The sequence below is a fragment of the Malania oleifera genome, chromosome 4 (assembly GCF_029873635.1).
Source record: "Malania oleifera isolate guangnan ecotype guangnan chromosome 4, ASM2987363v1, whole genome shotgun sequence".
Taxonomy (NCBI): Eukaryota; Viridiplantae; Streptophyta; class Magnoliopsida; order Santalales; family Ximeniaceae; genus Malania; species Malania oleifera.
Window position 1 is genome coordinate 79,690,484 of NC_080420.1, and position 26,242 is coordinate 79,716,725.

Here is a 26,242-nt window from a genome sequence, read left to right on the forward strand (position 1 = left end):
TATGCAAGACAAAAATCGACTGCCATTTCGATTTCGAGGGGGATGGAAAGTGGAAATTTCGACAATTTTGTGGAAATTTAAGACCATGGTCACACCATACTCGAGGCTTATCTTCCAACCTCCTTTGATTAGAGTAAGGCCGTTGTGCAGAAATATTGGTAGTAGTCAAATCTGTGTTACCAGCAGCATGAGGAGTAGGATTATTGGCAACAAGTAGAGCAGAATTTTCCAGTCTCATCCTGCTTTTTCTTCATCATCACACTCCTTCGACAATCTTCTCATCGTACTTCAGAAAATACTTCCTTGAGTGGGGGTAGAGGCCGTCTTCCTAGGATTCTTCCCCTTACTTCATCAAATTCATCATTAAGTCCAGCCAAGAATTTAAAATTCTTGCATTCTCCACCATCTTCTTATTGTGATTGCAATCAGCAGGATTTTTCCATTCATAATCATTGAATAAATCTAGATCTTGCCATAGGCCCTTAAGAACATTGAAATACCTTGTTACACTGTTGTCTTCTTGATAAGTATTGCTGATCTTCTGCTGCAATTTATAAATCTGAGAGTAATTCCTAAGGTTAGAGTGCATTTGACTCACATTGTTCCAGAGTTCCTTTGCAGTAGAGGATAGCACATGTAATTAGCAGTAATCTCTTCATCCATAGCATTCACGAGCCATGCCATCACCATGGAATTTTCAGCATCCCATATAACATAAGATGGGTCTGTCTTCTCGGGCTCCTTAGCGTCACCAATCAAGTATCTTCCCTCTTCCAGGAATATACATCCTGACATATTGTGACCACCGCAAGAAGTTGGCCTCATTCAATCGTAAATTGGTAATTTGGACAGAGTAAGGTTCAGAATGGGTAGGTCTGGTTTCAGGTTTGGTTTCGGGTTTAGCTTTGTTTGAAGTTTCAGCCATGGCTACAGCAACAGAAGAGATTAGGGTAGAGTTGAACAAGGAAGAAAACCCTATAGAGATTAGGGTCAAATTGGAGCCGCCAAGGGAAACTAGGGTTTACACAAAGCCAAGAGCTGGACCTAGGTCTGATACCATCTTGAATGAGATAGCATCTTGAGGAAATAATTCTCATTAATTGTATCATAGGTACAGGTCTGTATAAATAGATGTACAGCCGAAGAATATAAGGAAAGAACCAAGAAGGAAAGAACCAAAGATGCTAACTTCTAAGGAAATTAAATATTCTAGGATATTCACACATTTACAGCTGAGATTCTCTTAGAAAAATAGGAAAGTTGACTAAACAGATTTGAAACTTTCCAATATTAGGGCTACAGTTAATGGGATGAAGAGGGATAAAGCTCCTGGGCCGGACGGTTTTAATTTAACTTTTTATCAAGATTGTTTGGGGGTGGTGAAGAATGATTTGATAAAGGTTTTCAATGAATTGTATTGTAATGGGTTTTAAGAAAGATTGTTAATTCTACGTTTATAACTTTAGTGCCTATGAAAAGTAGGTCTATCAAAATCTCTGAATATAGATTGATTAGTCTAGTTTTGAGTGTATAAAATAATCACCAAAGTGCTAGCTAAGAGGTTTAGTGTGGTGCTTGATACGACTTTCTAAGGCCCAGGGTGCTTTTGTGTTTGTGTGTGTGTGGGTGTGGGGGGGGGGGGGGTTATAGATAGGTTGTGGATGCATCCTGATTGCAAATGAAACCATTGAGGATATAAGGAGGAGGAAGTAGAAGGGGCTTCTTTTTAAGTTGGACTTCGAAAAAGCTTATGATGGAGTGAGTTGGAACTTTATGGATAAGACTTTTGTGAGGAAGGGGTTTGGAGAGAGATGGCGTAGATGGATGAAAGGTTGTATGTCTAATTTGAATTTTGCGGTGATAGTGAATGGTCCCAAATCCTAGTTCAAGGCCACGAGGGGGATTAGACAAGGAGATCCTCTTTCTCCATTCTTGTTTGTGCTAGTGGTTGATGTGAGGATGGTTGAAAGGGCGGTGGATAGAGGTTTAGTGAAAGGCCTTAAAGTGGGTGGGAGGAGATCATGGTGTCACACCTTCAATTTGCGGATGATATTCTCTTTTGTTTGAAGGATCTTAAGCCTTATTTCATTAATATTTTGAGGCTCCTTAAAATCATTGAAAGTGCTTCGGGGCTTAAGATTAACTTGTATTGCTGCTATTAACGTGCCTGCAGAGTGTGTTAGGGATTTAGCCATGGAAGTTGGGTGCATTAAGCTGGGTTGGCACTTGTCCTATCTAGGGGTTCCTTTGGGAGGTGATCCTAGATCATCTAGTTTTTGGGATGCTGTGGTGGAGAGAGTGTCCAAGCGTTTAGATGGGTGGAAGGTTGCCCTTTTCTCTTTGGGAGGGAGTATTACTCTAATTCAGGCTTGTCTTTCTAGTATTCCATTGGGTTTTCTTTCTATTTTTAAAATTCCAAAGGGAGTTGCTAGTAGGATTGAGAGAATTATGAGATATTTTCTTTGGTCGGGAGTGGCTGGTTCTAGGGATCATTTGGTGAGTTGGGAGGTGGTTTGTAGGACTAAGATGGAGGGTGGCTTTGGGTCTTGGAAATTTGGTGTCTAGGAACATGACTCTTCTAGCTAAGTGGCTTTGGTGGTTCCCACTAGAGCTTTCTTCATTGTGGCATAGAGGTATCAAAAGTAAATTTGGACTTGATGGGAATGGATGGGATACTAATTTGGGTTTTAGATGTTCTTTGGAAAGTCTGTGGAAAGCTATATCTCAGATTTACCCTCTCTTTATTCCCCATACTGAATTTGTTTTGGGTAAGGATTATAACATCTGTTTTTGGAAAGACCTATGGATGGGGAATGTTGTTTTGTCCACCTCTTTTCCTTGCCTTTTTTGATTAAGGTCGGGGAAAAATGATACCATTTCTTTGTTTAGAGTAGACTCAGGCGGTCTTTTACCCTCTTGGGGTTTCCTTTTCAGAGGAGCCTTGACTGATAGGGCAACTATTGAGTTATCTTCTTTATTGATTATGTTGAATAACTGTAGGGTATCTTCCAAAAATGATAGCCGATATTGGTTGTTGGATTCTTTTGGAGTTTATTTTAGTAAATCTTTTCCTCTTTACAAGGTTGTATGGAAGGTCAAAATTCCCCCTAAAATCAAAGCATTTCTTTGGTTGGTTGTGCTTAATAGGATAAATTCTGATGACTTGTTGCAGATGAGGAGATCTTTATAGGCTCTTCTTCCTAATATTTGTATGCTTTGCTTTAATTGTTCAGTGTTTCACACCTTTTCCTGCACTGCGATTTTGCATGGAAGGTTTGGAACAAGTTATTCAATTACTTTGAAGAAAGCTGCGTTTGTCCTAGAACAGTGGAGGAGTTCTTGGCAATTTCTTTTGTGGGGTTTAGGAGGAAGAAGGAAGGATTTTAATTATGGAATTGTGCTATATTTGCAATGCGTTGGGGCTTGTCGAAGGAACGTAATGCGCATATATTTGCAGGGAAGAAGTTACCGTTTTGGTTGGTGTGGGAAAAGTTTCTTTTTATGGCTTCTTTATGGTGTATGGGCTATGGAAATTTCAAGGGAATGTGTGTTTCAGAAGTTCAGCACGATTGGAAGTCTCTTCTTAGGGCGTCTTGAGTTTCTTTTTTCATTTTTTATTTTTGAATTTTTTTTTTTTTTTGGTTTTCCTGAGGATTATCAGACTTTGTTAAGGAGATCCTCTCTCCTGCTTGTAAATTCTATCTTTATCTAATGAATTTATTTTTCTATCAAAAAAAATATTCAAAAAGTTAGAAGTTGTTGAAATGCGAATTCTAAGGTGGTTGAGAGGTATAACATTTAGAGAGGGGCGGCTTAGATGGTTTGGGCATTTGAAACGCAAGCCAAGTAGGGCGCTATTTAGGGGGATCAAGCTGGTTATTGTTAATGGAACTAGAAAAGGCAGGGGTAGACCTTAATTAACTTAAAATCGGGTAGTGAGGAAGGATTTAACAGCTCCTTAGTTGAGGAAAAATCCCTTGATTGTGTAATTTGGTGGAAATGTATTCATATAGCTGACCCCACATAGTGGAACTTAAGGCTGGTTATTGTTGTTGTTGTTGTTGTATATATGTAGTATTTCTTATGGCAAAAAAAATTAACAAGTAATGCTTTTTTTTTATATTTCAGGGTCCTCTTCTTTATAAATCTCTATTTTTGTTTCTTCATTTATCTTAAATATGGACAGATTAATCCATTGTTAGGTCTTGCAAGTTGCAGCTTATAAGATCATAATATAGTTCTCAGGACTCAGGAGAAGACCAAGTCAGGGCTGATACAGCAATTTGATATGGTTGGACGAAAGGAAAATAAGACGAAAATAAGTACCTAAACATTTAAAGCTTAAGTGATTCTTCAATCACTTGGAGCCTCTATGAAACCTATTGAAGAACTTTTATTACCTGTTTGGTAATAAAACCTATTCTTGGGTGTTTAAGCTTTTAGATTGAGTGATTCTTCAATATGGTATTAGAGCCTATATTACCTAAAGGGTTCAAAATTTCACTGTAGGCACCGCTACTCCTATAATTGAATTTCACTACTAGGTAAAATGATAGGCCTGTGGTTTGTCTATTGTTGAAGAATCTGACATATGTGGATGAACTTGCAAGAGGCATACATAGTAGTGAGTGTATTATAGATACACAGGTACTAGAAGGAACATCACCATCTACAATTCCCTTTCGTTTTCTATCTAGATGAATAATATTCAAGAATTCTTGGACTTGGAGCTTTAATTTTTTTTTTAATCAAGTATAGAGTCAAGTTGATTTTGTAAAGCAACTACCTGAGAATTGAGAGAAACTAGCTGGGAGGTCAATTTATGGATCTTTTCTTCTCTCTCTACTCGTACGTCTGAGGCACTTTTGAGTAACAGGATCAAAGTGACCCTTTGTCACTGTTGTTTCTCCTTGTCTCTTGCTGGAAAATCTGGATTCCTGGTAGCATGTCTTTGTATTTCACATCTATTAGTGAAATTCCACAATCTACCTCCATTTATTGTGTATCAAATTCAACTTCTCACTTGCAGATGCTAATTATTTCTATATGAAGAAAAATCTTGCCGGCAGGGACCAATTGCTCATGGTCAGAAACAAAATATCACAGGTACAGTACGTTTCTTGAGAAGGTGCTTTGGGTTGTGGTAGATAGGGACATAGGGGATGGAGAACTTAATGTTGATGGTGCTACAACTCAAAGACTTTGAAAAGATGGTGCTCTAGAAGCTGCAGCAGCTGGAAATGGTGCTTTTGGTTGTGGCAAGTAGGGGACAGAGAAGTTAATGTTGATGACATTACAACTGGAAGACTTCAAAGAGATAATGCTTTGGAAGTTGCCCCAACTGGATGATTTTCTGAGCAATGCATACAGGAGAGCATGGGTGGTTGGATGACTATGGGGCTTGATGCTTAGGCTGATTGGAGGACCCTGATTTCAGTTCTGGTGATTGTTGCACAATGGCTTGATGAAAATGGCAAACCACAAAAGGAAAATTGCATTGGGGGTTCTGGGCCCTTTCCTCCCTCTTTAAAATTGCTTCTTACGGATGTGGCTAAAATATGGTCTGAGGGGGGAGGGCTGGCAGTGGTTGATAAATGATATGGTGGTGGCACAAGTTGGTGATGCAGCAGTTGAGTTGAAAGGGTAGACATTGTGAGAGTTTTAGTTGAAGCTCATGGGAAGTCTCTCAAATGCTGACATATGTGGCAATTCGACATTGATAGACGTCTTGAATTGCCTGCTTTAATAATACTTGACGCTAGCAAAAGTCCACCAAAACTTCAACTCAGGTTCAACTCTAGATATACCCAATACGTTGGACCTTTTACAAGCTTACAATACTTGGATAATGAAAAAAAAAAAATTCTTAAAATGTAAAAACCTAATAAACTTAAATACTAGTATTATGAATAATAACCTAAAATCTGATATCCAAAAAAAAGCAAAAAAACCCAAACATGTACTTCGCGTGTGTGATACAAATTCTTTGTACACATAGCTGATCCCAGGCCTAGATAAAGGAGCAGGGTTGTGTTAGGTAGTTGACAGCTAGCGTAGAACTTTGTTAGATCTTATTATCATGAATTCTTACCAAATTTACTAAGGTAAAGGGAATAGAGCGGGTCAATATAAAAGGGAGAGGATAAATAAGTTAGCACAAGAAACTAAAATTAGATTAGCAATTTAGAATATTGGAACTCTTATGAGAAAAAGTACGGAAATAGTGGAAATAATGTTTAGGAGGAAAATTAACTTAATCTGCCTTCAAGAGATGAAATGGGTAGGAGCGAAAGTTATAAAAATTGAAAAATCAGGATTTAAACTTTGGGACACTGGTATGGAGAAACATAAAAGCGGGATGGGTATTATTGTAGACAAAGACCTAAAAGATAGCGTAGTAGATGTTAAAAGAATAGGGGATAGGATCATTAAAATCAGGATAGCTTTAGACTTGGAGATGGTGAATGTCATTAGTACGTATGCTCCCCAAATAAGATTAGCAAAAAATCTTTAAGATAAGTTTGGAAAGATATGGATTCCATTTTACAAGGGATACCTATGTTTGGAAAGACATGCATAGGAGTTGATTTGAATGGTCACATTAGAAAGGATAATATAGGATATAAGAGGATACATGGAAGCCAAAGATATGGAGATAAAAATGAGACTGGTGATACAATCTTAGATTTTTTTCATGTCTTAGATTTGGTTATATTGAATACTCGCTTTATAAAAAGGGAAGAGCACTTAATACCTTTAAGAGTGGGTATTATAAAAGTCAAATAGAATTTTTCTTAACTAAGAACTGGGATCGTCTATCTTGTATGGTTTGTAAAGTTATTCTAGATGAAAGTTTGGCTACAAAAGATAGTCTTAGTATTATATATACATATAAAAAAATGGATAAGAAGGAGTAGCATAAATCAACGCAAGAGAACTAGATGGTGGAACTTGAGGGAAAATAATGTAGTAAAATTTAAAGATAAAATGAACAAAGAGTGTGATTGGACAGTAAGGGATAAGGTTAATGTAAATACTATTCGGAATAGAATGACAAATTCTATTGTAAGGATAGCAAAAGAGGTTTTAGGTGAGCCCAATGGAAGATACTCGAGTAGTAAAAGAAGTTGATGGTGGGATCAAGAAGTCTAAAAAGCAGTTAAGACAAAAAGAAATTAGTATAAAATATGGTAAAATTGTGAAAATATAGAAAATCTTGAAAAATATAAAGAAACAAGAAGAAATGCAAAAAAAGACTATTAGTGAATGAGAATCTAGGTATACTCCCAAGAGGGGGTGGGGGGTGAATTGGGATTTTAAAATTTCTTTGCTTGCTTTGTGTTGCAAATTCCTTTTTAATTTAAGCAATATTTGCTTTTAGCAATTTATCAGCCTTTACAATTCTTATTCTATTGATAATAAATTTATATTCAACTCAAATTCAATTTTTAATATTGAAATCCAGTTGGTAAACTTCAAGAATCAAGTTAAGATAGTTTAGAAACAAACTTAAGCTTTTAAACTTAAACTCAGAATTTATTCTTTTACTTCAATCAATGAAATACAATTTTTAGAGATTTGATTTTGTAAAACTTTTAGTTCAAATTGTCTTTCAGTTGTTTATTTTCAAAAATCAGTCTTTTATTTAAAATATCAAACCAACCAATAGTTTATAGTATGCTGATTTTAAATATTGATCAAAACAAGATTCCAAAAATCCCCAAAACTCTAAGGAGAAGAGCTAAGAACCAGATTTTTTACAAGGTTCGGCCTGCAGCCTACGTCCTTGCCCTAAGTAACCGCTGTGAGGATTCCAACTTTTTTACTTAGATAAAGTTACAACCTCTCTCCTTCTCAGGTGGGGTTCCCTCTCTAACAAGAATACCTCTTCTTGCTAGGCAACGATCCAACAACCCTGAATCGTCAAAAAGAACAATACAAAGAAGCAAACTTTGTGCGTACAATAGACACTCTCAGTTAGAGTAGATTTGTACAAGTTAAAGATCAAAATACTTCAGCAAAATAACAATATAATGAATGAAACTCAAGAAGATATCAGCGGGCTTCTATTTTAGATTTGAAATTCTCAGTGAAAGAGCAAGAACAGTGAGCTTTTAATCAGCAAGAATTCAGCAAGAACTTTTAGCAAAAGTATTCAGCAAGATAGCTTTGAATGTATGAAAATTTGATTGATTGTTGCTTGTTGGTATGTTTAATCCTTAGGTAACATGTATTTATAGATAGAAAAAGTAAATTTTCATATTTCCCAAGTTACTTGTAGTGTTTCCCAAGTTTTCTCAAAGTTTGGGAGTCAAGTAATCAAATATGGAAACTTTCTCTCGCTATTTTAAATTAAAAAATACGAAGGTCAATTGACTGAGATTAACAGGGTCAATCGTGTGATTCTTTATAATTCAGCAAATTTTCAAACACACAATAGGGTCAGTCGCCTGAGCCTATAAGGTCAGTTGCCTATCTATATTCTGTCTGTTTAGATTTTAACAGCATACAAATGTCAGTCACTTGATAGTGTTTCATCAGTTGCCTGATCTCGTTCAATGTGTTCACTTTATTAAGCATAAATATGTTAGTTGCCTGATGGTGTCAGGTCATTCGCTTGATCTTGCAATTTTCCAAAAGCTTTGATTTTTGTCACTTTAATCTTTAATCTTGGAAAACTTAAATGTGACTTTAAAATATTTTCCGGGGTTTTCAAAAACAGGTCTCTAAGTCAATAATGATTCCTAAGAGCTTCAAACATTTATATTGAAATTTGCGAAATACTTACATAAGATTTCTTAATGACTATGACTTTTTTAATCACTAAGTCTTCATGCATTGCTTTCATTCTTCATGTTTATCTTGACTTCAAGCTTCAATAGTCTTTAGCTTCACCATGTCTTCTATCTTTAAGTTCGAGCTTTCAAAAGACTTGTCAAGCACTTAATTGTTGATCTAAATCACTTGATTTTGATCTAAGACACTTGAGTCCTGAATCTTCACTTAACCAAATATGTTAAGTTCCTTTGATTTGTTATCATCAAAACAAGATTCTAAACCTTGTGAGACCCACAGTGTAGCTAAATATAGAGCTTATGATACTTTATATACTAAACTAGATACAAAAGGAGAAAAAAACATCTATAAACTTGGTAGAGTTGAAGAAAGAAAATGCAAAGACTTAGGTGATGTAAAATGTATAAAGGATGAGAATGATAATGTCTTGGTTAGAGAAGAAGACATAAAAGAGAGGTAACGAAGATACTTTGATAAGTTGTTTAATAAAAACCAAAATAAAAGATTGAACTTGGAAGTGACAAATGAAGAGAAGACTAAAAATAGAAGAATTATTCACAAAATTAGAGTCCTTGAAGTTGAGATGACATTAAAAAAGATGAAAAGTGGGAAATCTATAAGACCAGATATAATACCAATTGAAGTTTGAAAATGTTTAGGAGATAAAGGAATTGTTTGATTAACTAATCTTTTCAACACTATTATAAAAACCAAGAAAATTCCAAAAGAATGGAGGAAAAGTACATTAGTACTTGTGTACAAAAAAAAAAGGCGATATTTAAAACTATAATTAGTATTGTGGAATTAAGACTATGAGTGATATGATGAAATTATGGGAAAGGGTAATTGAACATAGAATAAGATTAGAAACGAAGATTTCAGAAAATCAATTTGGATTTATACATGGAAGATCAACTACAGAAGCTATTTATCTTTTAAGAAGTTAAATGGAAAAGTTTAGGGAAAAGAAGAGGGACTTGCATATGGTTTTTATTGACCTAAATAAAGCTTATGATAGAGTATTTGGGGAAGTTTTTTGGTGAATCTTAGAGAAGAAGGGAGTTTCTAGTAGATATATAGAGACCATTAAGGATATGTATGATAGAGTTGTGACTAGCATTAGGATTGTAAAAGGTGAATCTAGAGATTTTCCAATCACAACAGGTATATGTCAAGGTTCTACTTTGAGTTTTTATCTTTTAACTCTAGTAATTGATGAACTAACTAAAAATATCTAAAATGAGATCCCTTGGTTTTATGTTGTTTGTAGATGATATTGTGTTGATTGATGATAGTAGAAGTGGAGTGGAATCTAAGCTAAAACTTTGGAGAGCCACATTAGAGTCTAAAGGATTCGGGATAAGTAGCAATAGAGAGATGATTAAACTTGATAATCAAGAGATTAATAGCACTGATAGATTTAGATATCTTGGATCTATTATGCAAATTGAAGGGGAAATTGAAGAAGATGTAGTACATAAAATTAAAATAGGTAGGAAAAAATGGAGGAGTGCGTCAGGTGTGTTGTGTGATCATAGAATACCCCTAAATCTAAAAGGAAAGTTTATAAGATGACTATAAGGCCAACTATGCTTTATGGTTTAGAATGTTGGACAATTAAGAAACAACGTGTACAAAAAATAAAAGTTGCTGAGATGTGAATGTTAAGGTGAATTGGTGGTTTAACATTAAAAGATAAAGTAAGAAATGAACATATACGTAATAACTTAGGCATAGTACCGGTTGAAAACAAGATAAAGGAGGGGCAACTAAGATGGTTTGGGCGTTTGAAACCTTGGCCTAGTAGTGTACCTGTAAGGAAGAGTGAGTTAGTTATTGTGTTTGACATGAAAAAAGTAGGGATAGACCTAAAATAACTTGGAATGAAGTTGAAAGAAGAAACGATTGAAAAATATTTTCTTCATAATTTTGTTCATATGTACAATCCAATATATAATACAATTACCTATTCTAAACAAGGAAACAATTTCCTACTGAATAATATCAAATCCCCCATAATTACCCACTTTCCTAATTTGTATTTTATTTACAAAGATATTCGGGATTGAGATTTTAACACTCCCCCTCAAGTTGGATCATAAATGTTAATCATCTCCAACTTGCTAATAAGATCATCAAAGCTCTGTCATCCCAACCCTTTAGTGAGAATATCTGCAGTTTGTTCCTTGGTTGATACATAAGTCATACATATAATTCCTTCAATTTTTTCTTTGATGAAGTGCCTGTCTACCTCCACATGTTTAGTCCTGTCATGTTGAACTGGATTAAGAGTGATGCTAATAGCTGCCTTATTGTCACTGTAGAGTTTGATAGGAAGGTTCACCGGTACCTGTAATTCCTCCAATAGTTTTTCGTAACCACAATCCTTCACAAATCCCTTGAGCGACTGCCCTGAATTCAGCTTCAGCACTATAACGAGCCACCACATTCTGTTTTTTGCTTCTCCAAGTTACGAGATTTCCCCAGAAGAATGTACAATATCCTGTGATGGACCTTCTATCTTTCACTGATTCTGGCCAATCTGCATCTGTAAAGATCTCTACTTCCTTGCTTTCACATTTCTTAAAGAAGAGTCCTCTTCCCGAGGATCCCATGAGATATCTAAGGATCTTGTATCCAACATCTAAGTGCACTTCTTTTGGTGAATACATGTGTTGACTTACTACACTGACTACAAATGCAATATCTGGTCTAGTATGTGATAGGTAGATCAGCTTGCCAACCAATCTCTGATACCTCTCCTTTTCTACTGGTTTTCCACAATCTTCAACCCTCTTTACTGTTTCTATCAGGGTTTCGTTGGGTTTGCACCCTAGCATGCCAGTTTCAACTAGGAGGTCGGTAACATACTTTTGCTAAGAAACACTAATTCCCTTTTTCGTTCTTGCCACTTCCATGCCCAAAAAATATCGCATCTGTCCCAAGTCTTTAATTTCAAATTCAGTAGCCACAACCTTCTTCAATCTCTCCATTTATATAGTATCATCACCAGTAAGGATTACATCATCAACATACACTATTAAAATTGTTTTCTTACCTCCTTCAGACTGTTGGAAGAATAGTGTATGGTTTGATTGCCCTTGTCGATACCCTTGATTCTTTAGTACCTTTGCGAATCTGTCAAACCACGCTCTAGGAGATTGTTTGAGGCCATATAACGATTTCTTTAGTTTACACACTCTGTTTTCTTCACCTGTTCTACTGAATCCTGGTGGTATAGTCATGTAAACTTCCTCTTCTATTTCTCCATTTAAGAAAGCATTTTTAATATCAAGTTGTTGTAGTGGCCAATCTAAATTGGCTGCCAGGGACAAGAGAACCCGAACTGTATTTATGTTTGCCACTGGTGCAAATGTCTTAGTATAGTCAATGCCGTAGGTCTGTGTAAAGCCTTTTGCAACAAGTCTGGCTTTATATCTTTCAACTGTTCCATCAGATTTACATTTCACTGTGAAGACCCATTTACAACCCACTGGCTTCTTCCCTTTCGGTAGATCTGTCAACTTCCAAGTTCCATTTTTTTCTAGGGCTCGCATTTCTTCCATGACTACCTCTCTCCATTATGGTATTTCTAGAGCTTCCTAAATGTTTCTTGGCATTTTCATCCTGTCAAGATTAGAGACAAACGCACGATATCCTGTAGACAAGCTTTTATAAGACATGTATTTCGACCAAGGGTATTGAGTACATGACCTGGTTTGTTTTCTGATTGCAATAGGTAAATTGATATCATTAGGTGCAGAATTATCAGAGGAAGACTCAATTACCAGGTCAGGATAAGGCAAGGGCTCATGATTATTCGGAGCCATCATCGGTTCCAACGCTCTTGGTGCCTCAGGTATGAGATTCTCCCTTTCCTTTGTTTTCGGCTTTCTTGAGTAAACCAGTATGTCTGCGTTGTTTTGCTCTCCTGCATCTCCCCTGAGGGTAAGTGCTCAGTTGTGTTTGGCAAGCCAGGAAGTAATGCAATGGAAGACTCAATAGATGGGTCAGGGAATGGAATAACTGGAGTAACCGCAGATTCAGTAGTAAAAGGATCAAAGAACCGATCTTCACTCCATTTCTCCCCTTGAAGAGAGGGCTGTGGGAAATAAGGAGTGGTTTCAAAGAAAGTGACATCAAGACTAACGAAAGTCGTTTTGAGACTGGATCATAGCATTTGTAGCCTTTTTGGGTAGGTGAATAACCAAGGAAGAAACATTTAATGGCACGAGGATCCAATTTATTGCGATGGTGTGCATGGACATGAACAAAAGCAGTACAACCAAAAATTTTCAGTGGGAGACTGGAAGGGAGTCGAGAGGCAAGAAAGTGTTCCTGAAATTTCTGAAGAGGGGTAACAAATGGGAGTGCTCGACTTGGCATTCGATTAATGAGATGTGTGGCTGTTAAGATGGCATCGCCCCAAAAATAATGTTTCATGTGGGTAGTAAACATTAATGCCCTGGCTACTTCAAGTATATGTCTATTTTTTCGTTCAGCAACCCCATTTTGTTGAGGGGTATCCACACAAGAACTTTGATGAACAATTCCATTATCTTGAAGATAAGTTCCCAAGATGGTATTAAAATATTCCGTACCATTATCAGCATGTAGGATCTGAATATGAGTCTGGAACTGTGTATGAATCATGGTATGAAAATTGATGAAAATGGAGCGGACATCAGTTTTGTCTTTCAGTAAGTAGACCCAACAAAGACGAGTATGTTCATCGATAAAGGTCACAAACCATTTTGTATTGGTGCGATTTAGGGAGCGTGAGGGACCCTATACATCACTGTGAAACATAGCAAATGGGCGAGATGGTTTGTATATGGATGATGGAAAAGAAGTACGACGATGTTTAGCAAGGTCACATACTTCACATTGAAACTCAGAAGCCATTTTATTTGAACAAAGAAAAGGAAACAAAGGTTTTAAATATTGAAAATTGGGATGACCCATCTGTGAATGCCATAACAAAAGTTCACTATTTCTAGAAGTAGATGTAGAATCACAAATTGCAGTATTACATAGTTCACTCAAACTTGCCTCCTTAAAGTAGTAGAGTCCTTCATACGCTTTAGCAGTGCCAATTGTCTTCCCCGATGATAGGTCTTGAAAAACACAATGAGAGGAAAGAAATTTAGCGGAACAATTTGAGTCTTTTGTTAACTGATTGATAGATAACAGATTACACGATAACTTGGGGACATGTAAGACCGATTGTAAAGTTAAGGAATCAGATATGCGAATACTTCCTTTTCCAACAACTGGTGAGAGAGAGCCATCTGCAATTTTTACCCTTAAATTCCCGGTATATGGTGAGTAGGATGAAAAATATTGATAAGACCTAGTCATATGATCGGATGCACCCGAATCAATTATCCAAGGACATTTGTAACAAGATGTGGTTTTTAAAGCTGACAGATGATTACCTCGGTGAGCCAGGGAACCAGAGGAAGACTGACCCGATGTTTGCATTGATGAAATCATCTTATATAACTGATCCAACTGTTTAGGACTGAATGCATTGCTGGGCGGGGTATTGTTGTTCTCTCCTTGTGATCTTTCAGTTGATCCGTCAATGTTGGCTTGGTACCCACGATTTTTTTGGTATTGTCTCGATTTCCAATCTGTTGGTTTTCCATGAATCTCCCAGTAGGTATTTTTTGAATGACCTGTTTTTGGGCAATGTTCGCACCATATTTTTCCTCTTTGCGGTCGTTGACTTGGTCCCCGTGCGCCTTTTAATACAAGAGCTGAGGCATCCGGCCCAGCGTGTAGCCCATCTAATTTTTGGGCGGATACAGGTACAGGAGGGTCCAGCCCAGCGGATTCATATTGCGGCCGCAGCATCACCCACCTCCTGCTCTCTTCCCTCTTGACCTCTACAAAGACTTCTTGGGTTGAAGGGAGAGGTCGCCGGCCAAGGATCCGTCCCCTCACGTCGTCGAGCTCTCAATTCAAACCGGCAAGAAACTCGAAGACCCTCTTGTTTTCGAGCCTCCTTCGGTATCGCGTGCTTTCGTCGGAGCACTCCCACTCCTCATCGATGCTTAGATCGAGCTCCTGCCAGAGATGAGTCATCTCCGTGAAATACTCGGTGACACCTCTCTCACCTTGCCTCATCTGCCACAATCGGGTCTTGATGCCGAAGATTTGTGAGTAGCTTTCGACATCGGAGTACGTCTCATGTACGGCTTCCCAGACTTCCTTCGCCATCGGCAAGAACAAGTAAATTTTTTCGATTGATGGTTGCATCGAGTTGATGAGCCAAGCCATGACCATGGAGTTTTCGGACCTCCATCTTTGCAAGGCTATAGCGTCGGAAGGGTCTGGTTTCCTCTGCTCACCGGTAAGATAACCAAGCTTCCTTTTTTCCTCAATCACCAGTTTCATGGACTGAGCCCATTCACGTAAATTTTTTCTGTTTAGTTTTTCCAATGAGAGTGGAAAGACTGTGTTATCCAGTCCATTCGTACCCCCACCGGACGTAACCTCTGAGTCACTGGTGATGTTTGTAGAGGAGGTAGAACCTCTGCTGTTAGCCATCGTTTAGCTGGGTTTAAGAAACCCTAGCTCTGATACCATGAAAGAGGAAACGATTGAAAAATATTTTCTTCATAATTTTGTCAATATGTACAATCCAATATATAATACAATTACCTATTCTAAACAAGGAAACAATTTCCTACTGAATAATATCAAATCCCCTATAATTACCCACTTTCCTAATTTGTATTTTATTTACAAAGATATTCGGGATTGAGATTTTAACAGAAGTAGTAAGGAGGGATTTAATAGCTCTTAATCTAATATAGGAAAACACGTTTGATTAGGTGAATTGGCTGAAAAGGATTCATGTAGCCGACCCCACATAGTGGAACTTAAGGCTTCTTGTTATGACCTAAAATTTAAAAGATATTAAAACCTAAATAATAAAATATGAAAATAAAATATATTCCCTGCTTGCATACCTTGTCAATTGAGGGAGGGGGGGTTGGGGGAGAGAGAGTGATATTCTTAGAAAACTAAATAATCTCAAGTACTAGTGTCCTGAATAATAAGCTAAAATCTAAAAGATATTGTCCAAATAAAAAGTAGTTTAAATAAATAAAATATGAAAATAACATTAAATCCCTGCTTGCGTACCTTTTCAATTGGAAGAGAATTAGAAGAAAGAGGATGGATAAAATGAAGATCATAGGCTTATTATTAAGGGTGAAACAAACATCAAGTAAAAATGTCGAAAGAAGAGCCACATAGAATACCAAACCTTAAAACGTAAATCACGGTAATCCGAAACCGTGTTCTGGCATTGCTTGCACGTAGAGTACATGCAAAGCAACTAATCCTCATCTGTCTCTTGTATCGTGCTCTTTAATTGGTGCCTCTTCATGTTATAAATGTCATTGGAGGTAAGCAAGAAAGTATATGATTATTGACTTTACCTCTTTCCATATTTCCCCTGTGCAGTTGTTGATGGTTCTTCTCCCAATCTTTGCAGGAGATTTTTTTCCCCCATTCTTTCCTTTTTTCCTTCCTCTCCTTCAAGTCATATTATATATGTTTTGGGAAATCTTTTTTCTAGCGGTGAACATGGTGGCAATGTTGCCTTGAGCATAGAATGTTCCAATTCATGGAATGGGAATCTTGGTATGGTACTTGCACTAGAATGTGGAAAGTTAGTAGTGACTTATATATATAACCTCCCATTTGGTTTGCGGAATAAAATTAAAGTAGAAAAGGAATCGAGAGAGAAATGGAATTAAGGTAGGAATGAAATTACATTTGAAATGCAATTACTACGTTTAGATAGTAACATGGAATGACCATAAGAATCCAGTTCAATTTCTTTTTGACATTTGGTATTTTTCAATGGCTTCTATAATAAAACGAAAAATAGGTCATTCTTTATAAAACCCTTGATACATTATTATTTCATATTTTTATTTTATAATAGTGTTTTTTTATTAGTGTTAATATTATTTTTTATTGTTATTATTATTTTTTGATTTTATGCAAATTATTATCTTTAAAATAATATTAATAATTTTTCCTTTTATTATTGTCCTTTTGTTATTATTATTTTTATAGTAATAAAATTTTTTTTGTCATTGTAATTATTATTAGTTATTCTTGTTAATAATTGTTTTCCTTAATAATAATAATATTTTTTCCTTATTATTATTATTATTATTATTATTATTATTGTTCTTTTTGTTATTATTATTTTTATACTAATAAATATTATTTTCATTGTAATTATTATTAGTTATTATTATTTTTATTAACTTTATAATAATTATTGTTCTTAAAATAATAATTATTTTTTTGCCGTTATTATTATTTTTATAGTAATAAATATTATTATTATTTGTTATTATTGATATTGTTTTTATAATAATAATAATAATAACATTTAATATTATTATTATTATTATTATTATTATTATTATTATTATTTGTTGTTGTTTTTGTTTGATTATTATTTTCATGATAGTGATTATTATTAGTGTAATTATTATTTTATGTTGTTATTTATTTTTTGTTATTTTAGTAATAATTATTATCCTTAAAATAATTATTATTGTAATGATAATTAATTATGATTTTTATAATAATTATTATCCTTTGATTAATTATTATTATTATTTTGGCCTTTTTTACTATTAATATTGTTCTTGTTGTTTTTATTATTTTTATAATAATAAATATTATTTTTATTTCAACTATTAGTTATTCTTTTTATTATAATATTAATAGTTAGTATTATTAGTATTTGTCGTTTTTTGAATATTTTTTATTTTAAAATGAGTATGATTCTATGGAACGAAGATTATTTTAGTCTAGATATAATGATTCCCTATTCGCAGGAATTGTATTTCGGTTGGAATATGATTTTGCTCTTGATTCTGAAAATCAAACTTAGGAATGAGATTTCATTTTTGAAATTTGATTCTATTCTGGTTCTAACTTCACAAACCAATTGGGAGTAAATGTAAATAAATTTGTATATTTGGAGAGGATGTTCAAATTAATTCTAGAACTAGGAGACTTTTTCTTTTGTGAAATATATTAACTATGAATAGATAGAATTGTGATGCAATGAGTCTCCACTTTAACTAATAGAAAAAATGTTACCTGTGTTGTAATATGTGGCTCATATATTGAGTGGAACACATGTACAAAGAAAACATAATTTAGAAAAACAGAGAAGCTGGTTTGTAGAAGAAACCTTCAACGGTTTGACAGAGACCATCGAGAGTTGCATTGATGGGTTGGTTTTGGGAGTAAACTGTTGACGGTTTGTTTGAAACCCTCGACGGTTTTGCTCGGTTACTCGGCGCTGTTTTTGATTTTTGAATTGGGAAGTTGAATAAGCTGAGATTTTGGGGGAAAAACCTCTGGGGGTTGAAGAGGGTTAGCATATATACAATTGTTGTAACCCTTGTTTGACAAGATAGTAAAAATTACAACCATTTGCTCCCGTGGACGTAGGCATTGTCGAACCACGTTAATCCTTTGTGTCATTGTTTTATTACTTTCATATAATTTGTGTGATTGTATTTCCATATTATTCATCGTTGGTTTCTGTATTGTATGATCGGTTATTTCCGCTGCACATTGATTTGTATAACAAATTGGTATCAGAGCAATTGGTTACAATGATTGAGATTTCCTCTGCAAAGTTCGATGTTGTCAAGTTCGATAGATCGGGAAATTTCGAACTATAGCAGAGGAGGGTTAAGGATCTGTTAGTATAACAGGGTATGGTGAAGCTGTTGTAAGGAAGTCAATCAGAGGACATGAATGAAACAAGTTGGAAGGGATTGGAAGCGAAGGCTGTGGTGACTATTAGGCTTTGTCTGGCTGATGATGTGTTGTATCACTTCATGGACGAGGAATCTCCGACGGCAGTTTGGCAGAAACTGGAAAGTCGGTATATGTCCAAGTCATTGACGAATAAGTTGTATCTTGAGTAGAAAATGTATTGGCTTAAGATGATAGAGGGTTCGGATTTGAACCAACACATCAACGTATTCAATTAGATCATCAGTGATTTGATACGGGTTGATGTGAAGTTCGAGGAAGAAGATAAGAAGTTGATGCTACTAAATTCCTTACCCGTGTCTCATACGTATGAAAATTTGGTTACAACTCTGACGCGGAGAAAAGAAACCTTGAATTTGGAGGACGTCACAAGTGCTCTGTTAGGTTTTCATTAGAGGAAGAAAGCCAGCGATGAGATTTCACAAGGTGAAGGGCTTGTGGTAAAAGGTAACTAGGAATGTGGGAGAAGCAAGTTTCGGAGCAGATTGAGTAATAAATCTTGGTTCCAATCCAGGAAGAAGAAGGACATATGGTGTTTTAAGTGTGGAAAAAAAGGTAGATAAGACTAGATTGTCCAGCAAGGAAGAAGAGGAATGTAGAAAGTCAAGAGGGTTCATCAAAATTGGCGAATGTAGTGGAAGGAGACTCAGAGAGCGGTAGTAGTGATATGCTTTCTGTTTCATTGGGTTCAGAGCGCCTTATAGATTCTTGGATCCTAGATTCGGCATGCCCTTACCACTTGACACCAAATAAAGATTGGTTCAATACCCACAGGTCGGTAAATTATGGTTCTGGCATCTGGTGGGAAATGATGCTTAGTGCAAAATTGTTGGAATAGGGAATATCAGAATTAAAATGTTTGATGTTCTTGTGAGAACATTATGTGATGTTAGGCATATACCGAATCTAAGGAAGAATTTGATTTCATTAGATTGTAACGAGTTTAGTTACAAGTTTGAAAGTGGGGTAATGAAGGTGTGTAAATGTGTCTTAACGGTGATGAAGGAACAAAAGTTATTAGGAAATATCTATGCACTGTTGGGTACCACAGTTGTAGGTGGAGCTGTAGCTGCAGAGTCTGAGTCAAATATTATTGTCTTGTGGCATATGCGGTTAGGGCATATGGGTGAGCGTGACATATGGGTAAGCGTGTGATGATGGAGCTTCATAAGAGAAATCTTTTGAAGGGTGTCAAAACATGCAGGCTGAATTTCTACAGGTATTGTGTTCTTGGGAAACAAAATAGGATACAATTCAAAATAGCCACACACAAGACAGAGGGAATTTGATTATATTCATTCAGATGTTTGGGGGCCAATAAGGGTAGCATCACGGAGTGGACATATGTGCTTCATGAATTTTATCAATGATTACTCACGAAAGGTTTGGGTGTACTTCATGCGGCACAAGTCAGAGACATTTGCCAGGTTCAAATTGTGGAAAGTTGAGGTGGAAAATCAGTTTGGGAGGAAGATTAAATGCCTCGGGTCAGACAATGGAACTGAGTACATTGATTCAAGGTTCATGGAATTGTGCGAGCAACATGGAATAAGGAGACACTTCATAATACGCAAGACACCACAACAGAATGGTGTGGCGGAAAGGATGAACAGAACTATAGCTGAAAGAACTCGGTGTCCTAGGTTGAATGCAGGGCTTGCAAAGAACTTCTGGGCAGAGATAGTAAATATGACGTGTTTCTTGATTAACCGATCACCAAGGGCATCACTAAATGAGAAAGTTGAGGAGGTGTGGACAGGCAGCTACGGTAGACTACTATGGTTTGAGAGTGTTTGAATGTCCACCTTATGTGCATGTTTCTAGTGAGGAGAGGTCGAAGCTTGATGTAAAGTCTAGACAGTGTATCTTTTTGAGATATCATAAAGGTATGAAGGAGTTTAAGTTGTGGGATCCAAAGGCAAACAAAGTGGTGATCAGTAGAGACATGGTTTTTGATGAGAAAGCCATATTGTAGTGTACTTAGGAAGAAGAAGAAGAGAAATAGGTGTTAGAAAACTGCAGCAACGATGAGCATGTGGTGTAGGTGGAGTTAAAGACTCAGGGCAGAAATGAAAATGTTTAGAATGCAGGGAGTTCTAGCTTGGGAGACCAGCAACATCACAGTATAGCTATACACAACCTCATACGTACTACCAGGCCACCCCCCAGGTATGGATTTGATGATTTGGTTTCTTATGCACTCATTACTAGAAGTAAGGATTCTACTATTTTTCAAAAGGCAGTGCACAGCCAATAGAAAGTAGATGGATGGGTGCTATGGTGGAGGAAATGGAGTCACTGCATAAGAACTAGACATGAGAGTTGGTGGAGCTTCCAAAAGGGAAGAGGGCGATAGGATGCAAATGAGTGTAGGAAGAATGAAGCGGTATCAGAAAAAGGAGAGAAGTTCAAGGCTCAGTTAGTAGCAAAGGGTTACTCATAGAGGAAATGGGTTGATTATGATGAGATCTTGTCCCCTGTGATCAGACACACTTCCATCAGGGTAATGTTGGGATTGGTGGCGCATTTCGATATGCATTTGGAGCAGATGGACGTAGAAACAATGTTTCTCCATGGTGATTTGGAGGAACTGATTTACATGGTAAAGTTAGAATGGTTTAGTCAACTTAGACATGAGCATTTGGTATGTAAAATGAGGAAATCACTTTACGGGTTGAAGCAGTCTCCGAGGCAGTGGTACAAATATTTTGACTCCTACATGATCCGGATTGGCTACAGGAGGTGTGAGTATGATTGCTGCGTTTATGTGAAGAGTCTTGATGATGGTTCACTTATTTTTCTGTTGCATTATGTGGATGACATGTTGATTGCTGCGAAAAATATGATAAATGTTAATCAGTTGAAAACTCTGTTGAGCAAAGAGTTTTGACATGAAGGATTTGGGTGCGGCCAAGAAGATTCTTGAGATAAAGATTCGTAGGGACGGAGCTACAGGGAGATTGTGGTTATCTCAGGGTAGCTATGTTGAGAGGGTGTTGGAGAGGTTTAGTATGGATAATACAAAATCGGTGAGTACACCGTTGGCGAATCATGTTACATTGTCTACCACCTAGTGCCCAAACACAGATGATGATGTTCGTGACATGTTAAAGGTCCCATATACCAGTGCAGTGGGGTGCTTGATGTATGCTATGGTATGTACAAGACCGGATCTGGAACAAGCTGTTAGTGTGGTAAGTTTCTTTCAAATTCGGGTCGAGAACATTAGGATGTAGTCAAGTGGGTCTTCAAATACTTGAGGGGTGCTACACACTATGACTTCATGTTCGGCAAGCAACAGAGTGATCCTTCAGTTGTGGGATATGTGGATGCAGACTATGCAGGGAACTTGTATGACAGGAAGTTTACAACAGGGTATGTGTTCACGCTTATGAGAGGGCCTATTTGTTGGAGGTCCATGATACTGTCTCTAGTTGCATTATCCACAACCAAGTTGGAGTATATGGCAGTGGCTGAAGCTGCTAAGGGAGCATTGTGGTTTATAGGATTGGTCAAGGAGCTGGGTATTCAGTAAGGTGGAGTTCAGCTGCGTTGTGATAGTAAGAGTGTCATTTATTTGGCAAAGAACCAGGTGTATCATGCGGGACCAAACACATAGATATGAGGTTTTACAGGATCCAAGAATTAGTTTCTTCTGGTGAACTCTTGCTTAAGAAAGTTCATATTTCTGAGAATGCAGCAGACATGTTGACAAAGCCTGTTACCACGGATAAGTTTAAGCATTGCTTGGACTTGATCAACGTCTCCAGATGCTAGATGGGAGACGTTCCAACCTATTGTCCGAGGTGGAGCTGTGAGTTATGTTTTCGTTTTCTCTTAAAGGGTGTATATTCGCCAAGTTAGAAAGAAAACAGGGTTTAGAAAAGCAAAGAAGCTAGTTTGCAGAAGAAACTATTGACGGTTTGCAGAGTTACATCGACGAAGTCAAGCTTAGGAAGAAACCGTCGACGGTTTGGCAGAGACCATCGACGGTTTTGTTCAGTTACTCAGCGCTATTTTTGAATTTTGAATTGGGAAGTTGAATAGGTTGGGATTTCGGGGGGAAAACTGCTGGGGGTTGAAAAGGGTTAGCATATATATAATTTTTGTAACCTTTGTTTGATAAGATGGTAAAAATTACAGCTGTTTGCTCCCATGGACGTAGGCATTTCCAAACCACGTTAATCCTTTGTGTCATTGTTTTATTACTTTCATATAATTTGTATGATTGTGTTTCCATATTATTCATCCTTGGTTGCTGTATTCTATGATTGGTTATTTCCGCTGCGCATTGATTTGCTCAACAATCTGAAAAATATTTGTTAAAGGCTCCTTGTTTGATGTTTTAAAAACCATACTGCTCATATTCTGATCTTTTTCCCGGCCATACAGGATGAAGCTTGGGCAGCTGGGGGCAGTGGTATTCTTTTGAGAACCACCAATGGTGGAAAGACATGGACCCGTGACAAAGCAGCTGATAATATTGCTGCAAATCTATATGCTGTAAAGTGAGTTCAGACCTTCTGTAAGCTTACCAGTTAATTAAAAATTTTGATTGAAAGCTAGTTTTCTTTCCATTCTTGAAAAAATCCTTTAATTCTGAAGCATTTAGCTTGACGAGAATATTCAGAGAAATCCTGCCCATGTGTGGGTTGTTTCTGTTCTGATTTCCAAAAATAAAAGATGAACAGGAAGCAGAAAAACCTTGTTCGCTGTGGGACTGTAGTTTAGGGGCTGTTTTAAATCATTTTGGCTTATTGTTTTCAATTTTAAAAATAGGCGGTGACAAAGCATTCATTTGCTTTGATTTTTTGATTTACTTGTTGTGGCAGTGCTTTTATATCCAGAATTCACTTAAATTATTCATTGTAAACACAATTTTTGATAAAGAAAACAAAATAAGTGTTTTGTGAATTTTTTAAAAAAAATATCCCTAAAATTTATAAGTCTGACCAGAATGAGAAAAATCATCCATTTTCGACCTTCACATACAATATAATTATTCTGAGTACTAGAGAGAGTTCAGAAATATAATTATTAACTACTTTCTATTTTTATTATGATATTTTTAATTTGTATACTAGTGCATTTTTCTTTATTCTAATCATATTTTTTAATTGATTCAGGCTTTAAATTTATTTATAATGTTTGATTTGTGGATGTTAAATAGTTTCACTGTTAAATTATTTTGTTCTCGATGAAAAATTCTATGGGGATTGAAGGATGGTATGGTAATTTATTATTGATTTTTTATCCAAGATAGAAAAATGAACATGCAGTCAATGTAGTTTAAATTTGAGAAAATAACCAAGCAAATTGCCAATTTTTAGCTTTTTGTTTTTGTTTTTAAGTTCTCTTCTATAATTGTTGATAATGATTAGACTTTGGATGTAATGTTATTTTCTTTTCTTCTGTCTTTCAACCAAGTGGCGCATACATAAAATTATGCTTCGTGTCCTAAGCGCAACATTTTTTGACGTTGTCAACACTCTTTGATTGTCCACCAAACTCACCCATCTTGTGCATTTGCCAATTAGACTCTTGTATTTGTTCACAAATTTCTAAGTTTCATATTGTTACTGTATCAGGTTTATCAACGATTCAAAAGGTTTTGTGCTTGGAAATGATGGGGTCTTGCTTCGGTATCTTGGATGAAATACTAATCTGCTCATGGTAATCCATCCGAAATTTCCTTTAGACTATGCCATATATGCCACAGGCGATACGCTGTCTTCAAGTTTTAGGCTCCACTTGTTTTGACAAAAGCTTACTCCAGGCAAAAAAATGTGAAGAGAGTTATTTTAATAATTTCATTTTTTTGAAACTAATTGAAAGATGAGCTAAAAATTTCCCCAAGGTTCATGGTAAAATATCTTGGCATAAACTGAAGAGTTGAATTAAAAATTTTTTTTCTTTCTAAAATTATCTTCCTCACATTCAATTTCATTGCAACAAATGGAAACCTAAGTTCCAGATTTCTCAGCATTGAAAATGTTCCCATACTTCGGTATGGTTAAAACAAATTATTGACTTTTCGACCAATTTGCAGATTTGAAAGTGATGCTTTCGATTTTGTTGTGCACAGGCTTATAATGCTGTCACACGGGGCTTATCAATTTCATGGATGCTGTAATGTAATTGCTATGAAATCATTCGATTTGTAATTCATTGTTCTTTGCTAGAAATTAATGCTATTTCTGGGAGGAGAATGATCAAAATCACCGTGGCATGCCGAGTGATGTAACAACCTGAAAATTTTGATATTTATTGGTGTCATGTAATTTGAAGTATTTGAATGGATAGCATGAATGTTGTTGTTCTTTATAATTTGAATAAAATTGTGTATACTTAGCTGCCAGCCTTTGGATTCTGGGCAATATCACAAATAGTTATTAATTTTTCATTCATTTGTTAGTTAATATATACTGTAATGTCGTATGGTGTAAAATTGCCTAAAATAAAATTTACTCTAGTTTAGCATCGATTGGGCCGAGGAAATCAAATTTGTAAGTTTGAAGAGTAAGTTATATTAATAATATTATTCCTTCACACTCCTTCAATTTTGAGATGAGTAGGAAGTGGAGTTTCACTTCTTGTTGTTTATGGCAGATGGAAGGTTGAATGTGTGTTTCATTTACGTTCTCTACTTCACGAGGCAATTATTAGCTATAAGCAAAACTAATGCCTGGAAAGCTTTTGATTAGTTGGTATCACTGTTAAAATTTATAAAAATAAAAATTAAAAGTTAACAGGTAGAAACTGAAAATTAAATACTAGTATAGATAATCTTTCAAAAATAAAATTAAAATCCTAGGACTCATGTTCATTTCACTCTTGAATTGAATAACAAATAAAAAAAATGGCTTGAATAATATAAATACAAGAATGCAAATTAGTACGTATTATATAACAAAAATAGAAACTAATTATAATTAATTTATCCACCTTGTTTTGCTTTTTGTTTGTTTGTTTTTTATTTTATTTTATTTTTTTAAATTTTTTTGGTAGGTTTCAGGGGAGAGAGTGGGGTTGGAGCTGGGGCTGGGGCTCGGATGGCAGGTTCCAAATGGTTTCTCATAGGGACAACTTCTCCATAGTTCCAAATGGTTCCTCGTAGGGACAACTTCTCCATGGTTTCAAATGGTTCCTCCTAGAGACCTGGAGGCGGAGGACGCTGATCCATAGATTTGGTGTCGCACTAGGGGGACCGAAGGGTTCATTGGTGGCTGGAGTTTATATGTAATAAAAAAAAATGTTCTCTCAAAAATAATATGGTTATATTATAAAGATTTGATAATTTATAAAAAAAATATTATTATCGTAAAGTAAATGACAGTGCGAACAATTATATTATTTCATCAAATATGTGATAATAATATAATATATATTCTCATGATAATTTGAAAATAATTATTTGTGGTCTATTTAATTTAATAAAAAAATTACATTATTATTTGTTTTATATGAACTAAAAGTTTTATTAGATTATTATTATTATTATTATTAGAAAATTCGTGACCAAAATGTAACCTAAGACTTCCCAACACTCATTTCTTGTCAAAAGGGAGCTTCAAACCCAAGTTTTTTAGGGAGGGAGGACGAAATATTT

General features: G+C 35.9%; 1 protein-coding gene across 2 annotated transcripts in view; it reads left to right on the top strand.

Annotated features, from left to right (window-relative positions):
- The window catches only part of LOC131152726 (photosystem II stability/assembly factor HCF136, chloroplastic), a 77,992-nt gene extending 53,001 nt beyond the window's left edge, over positions 1-24,991 (top strand). For both annotated transcript variants that reach the window (XM_058104560.1, XM_058104559.1), the window contains exons 7-9: positions 23,026-23,141; positions 24,222-24,306; positions 24,719-24,991. In XM_058104560.1, the coding sequence (XP_057960543.1) occupies positions 23,026-23,141; positions 24,222-24,288 (183 nt within the window). In that variant the 3' untranslated portion in view covers positions 24,289-24,306; positions 24,719-24,991. The remainder of the gene's footprint in view (positions 1-23,025; positions 23,142-24,221; positions 24,307-24,718) is intronic.
- The last annotated feature ends 1,251 nt before the right edge of the window (positions 24,992-26,242 follow it).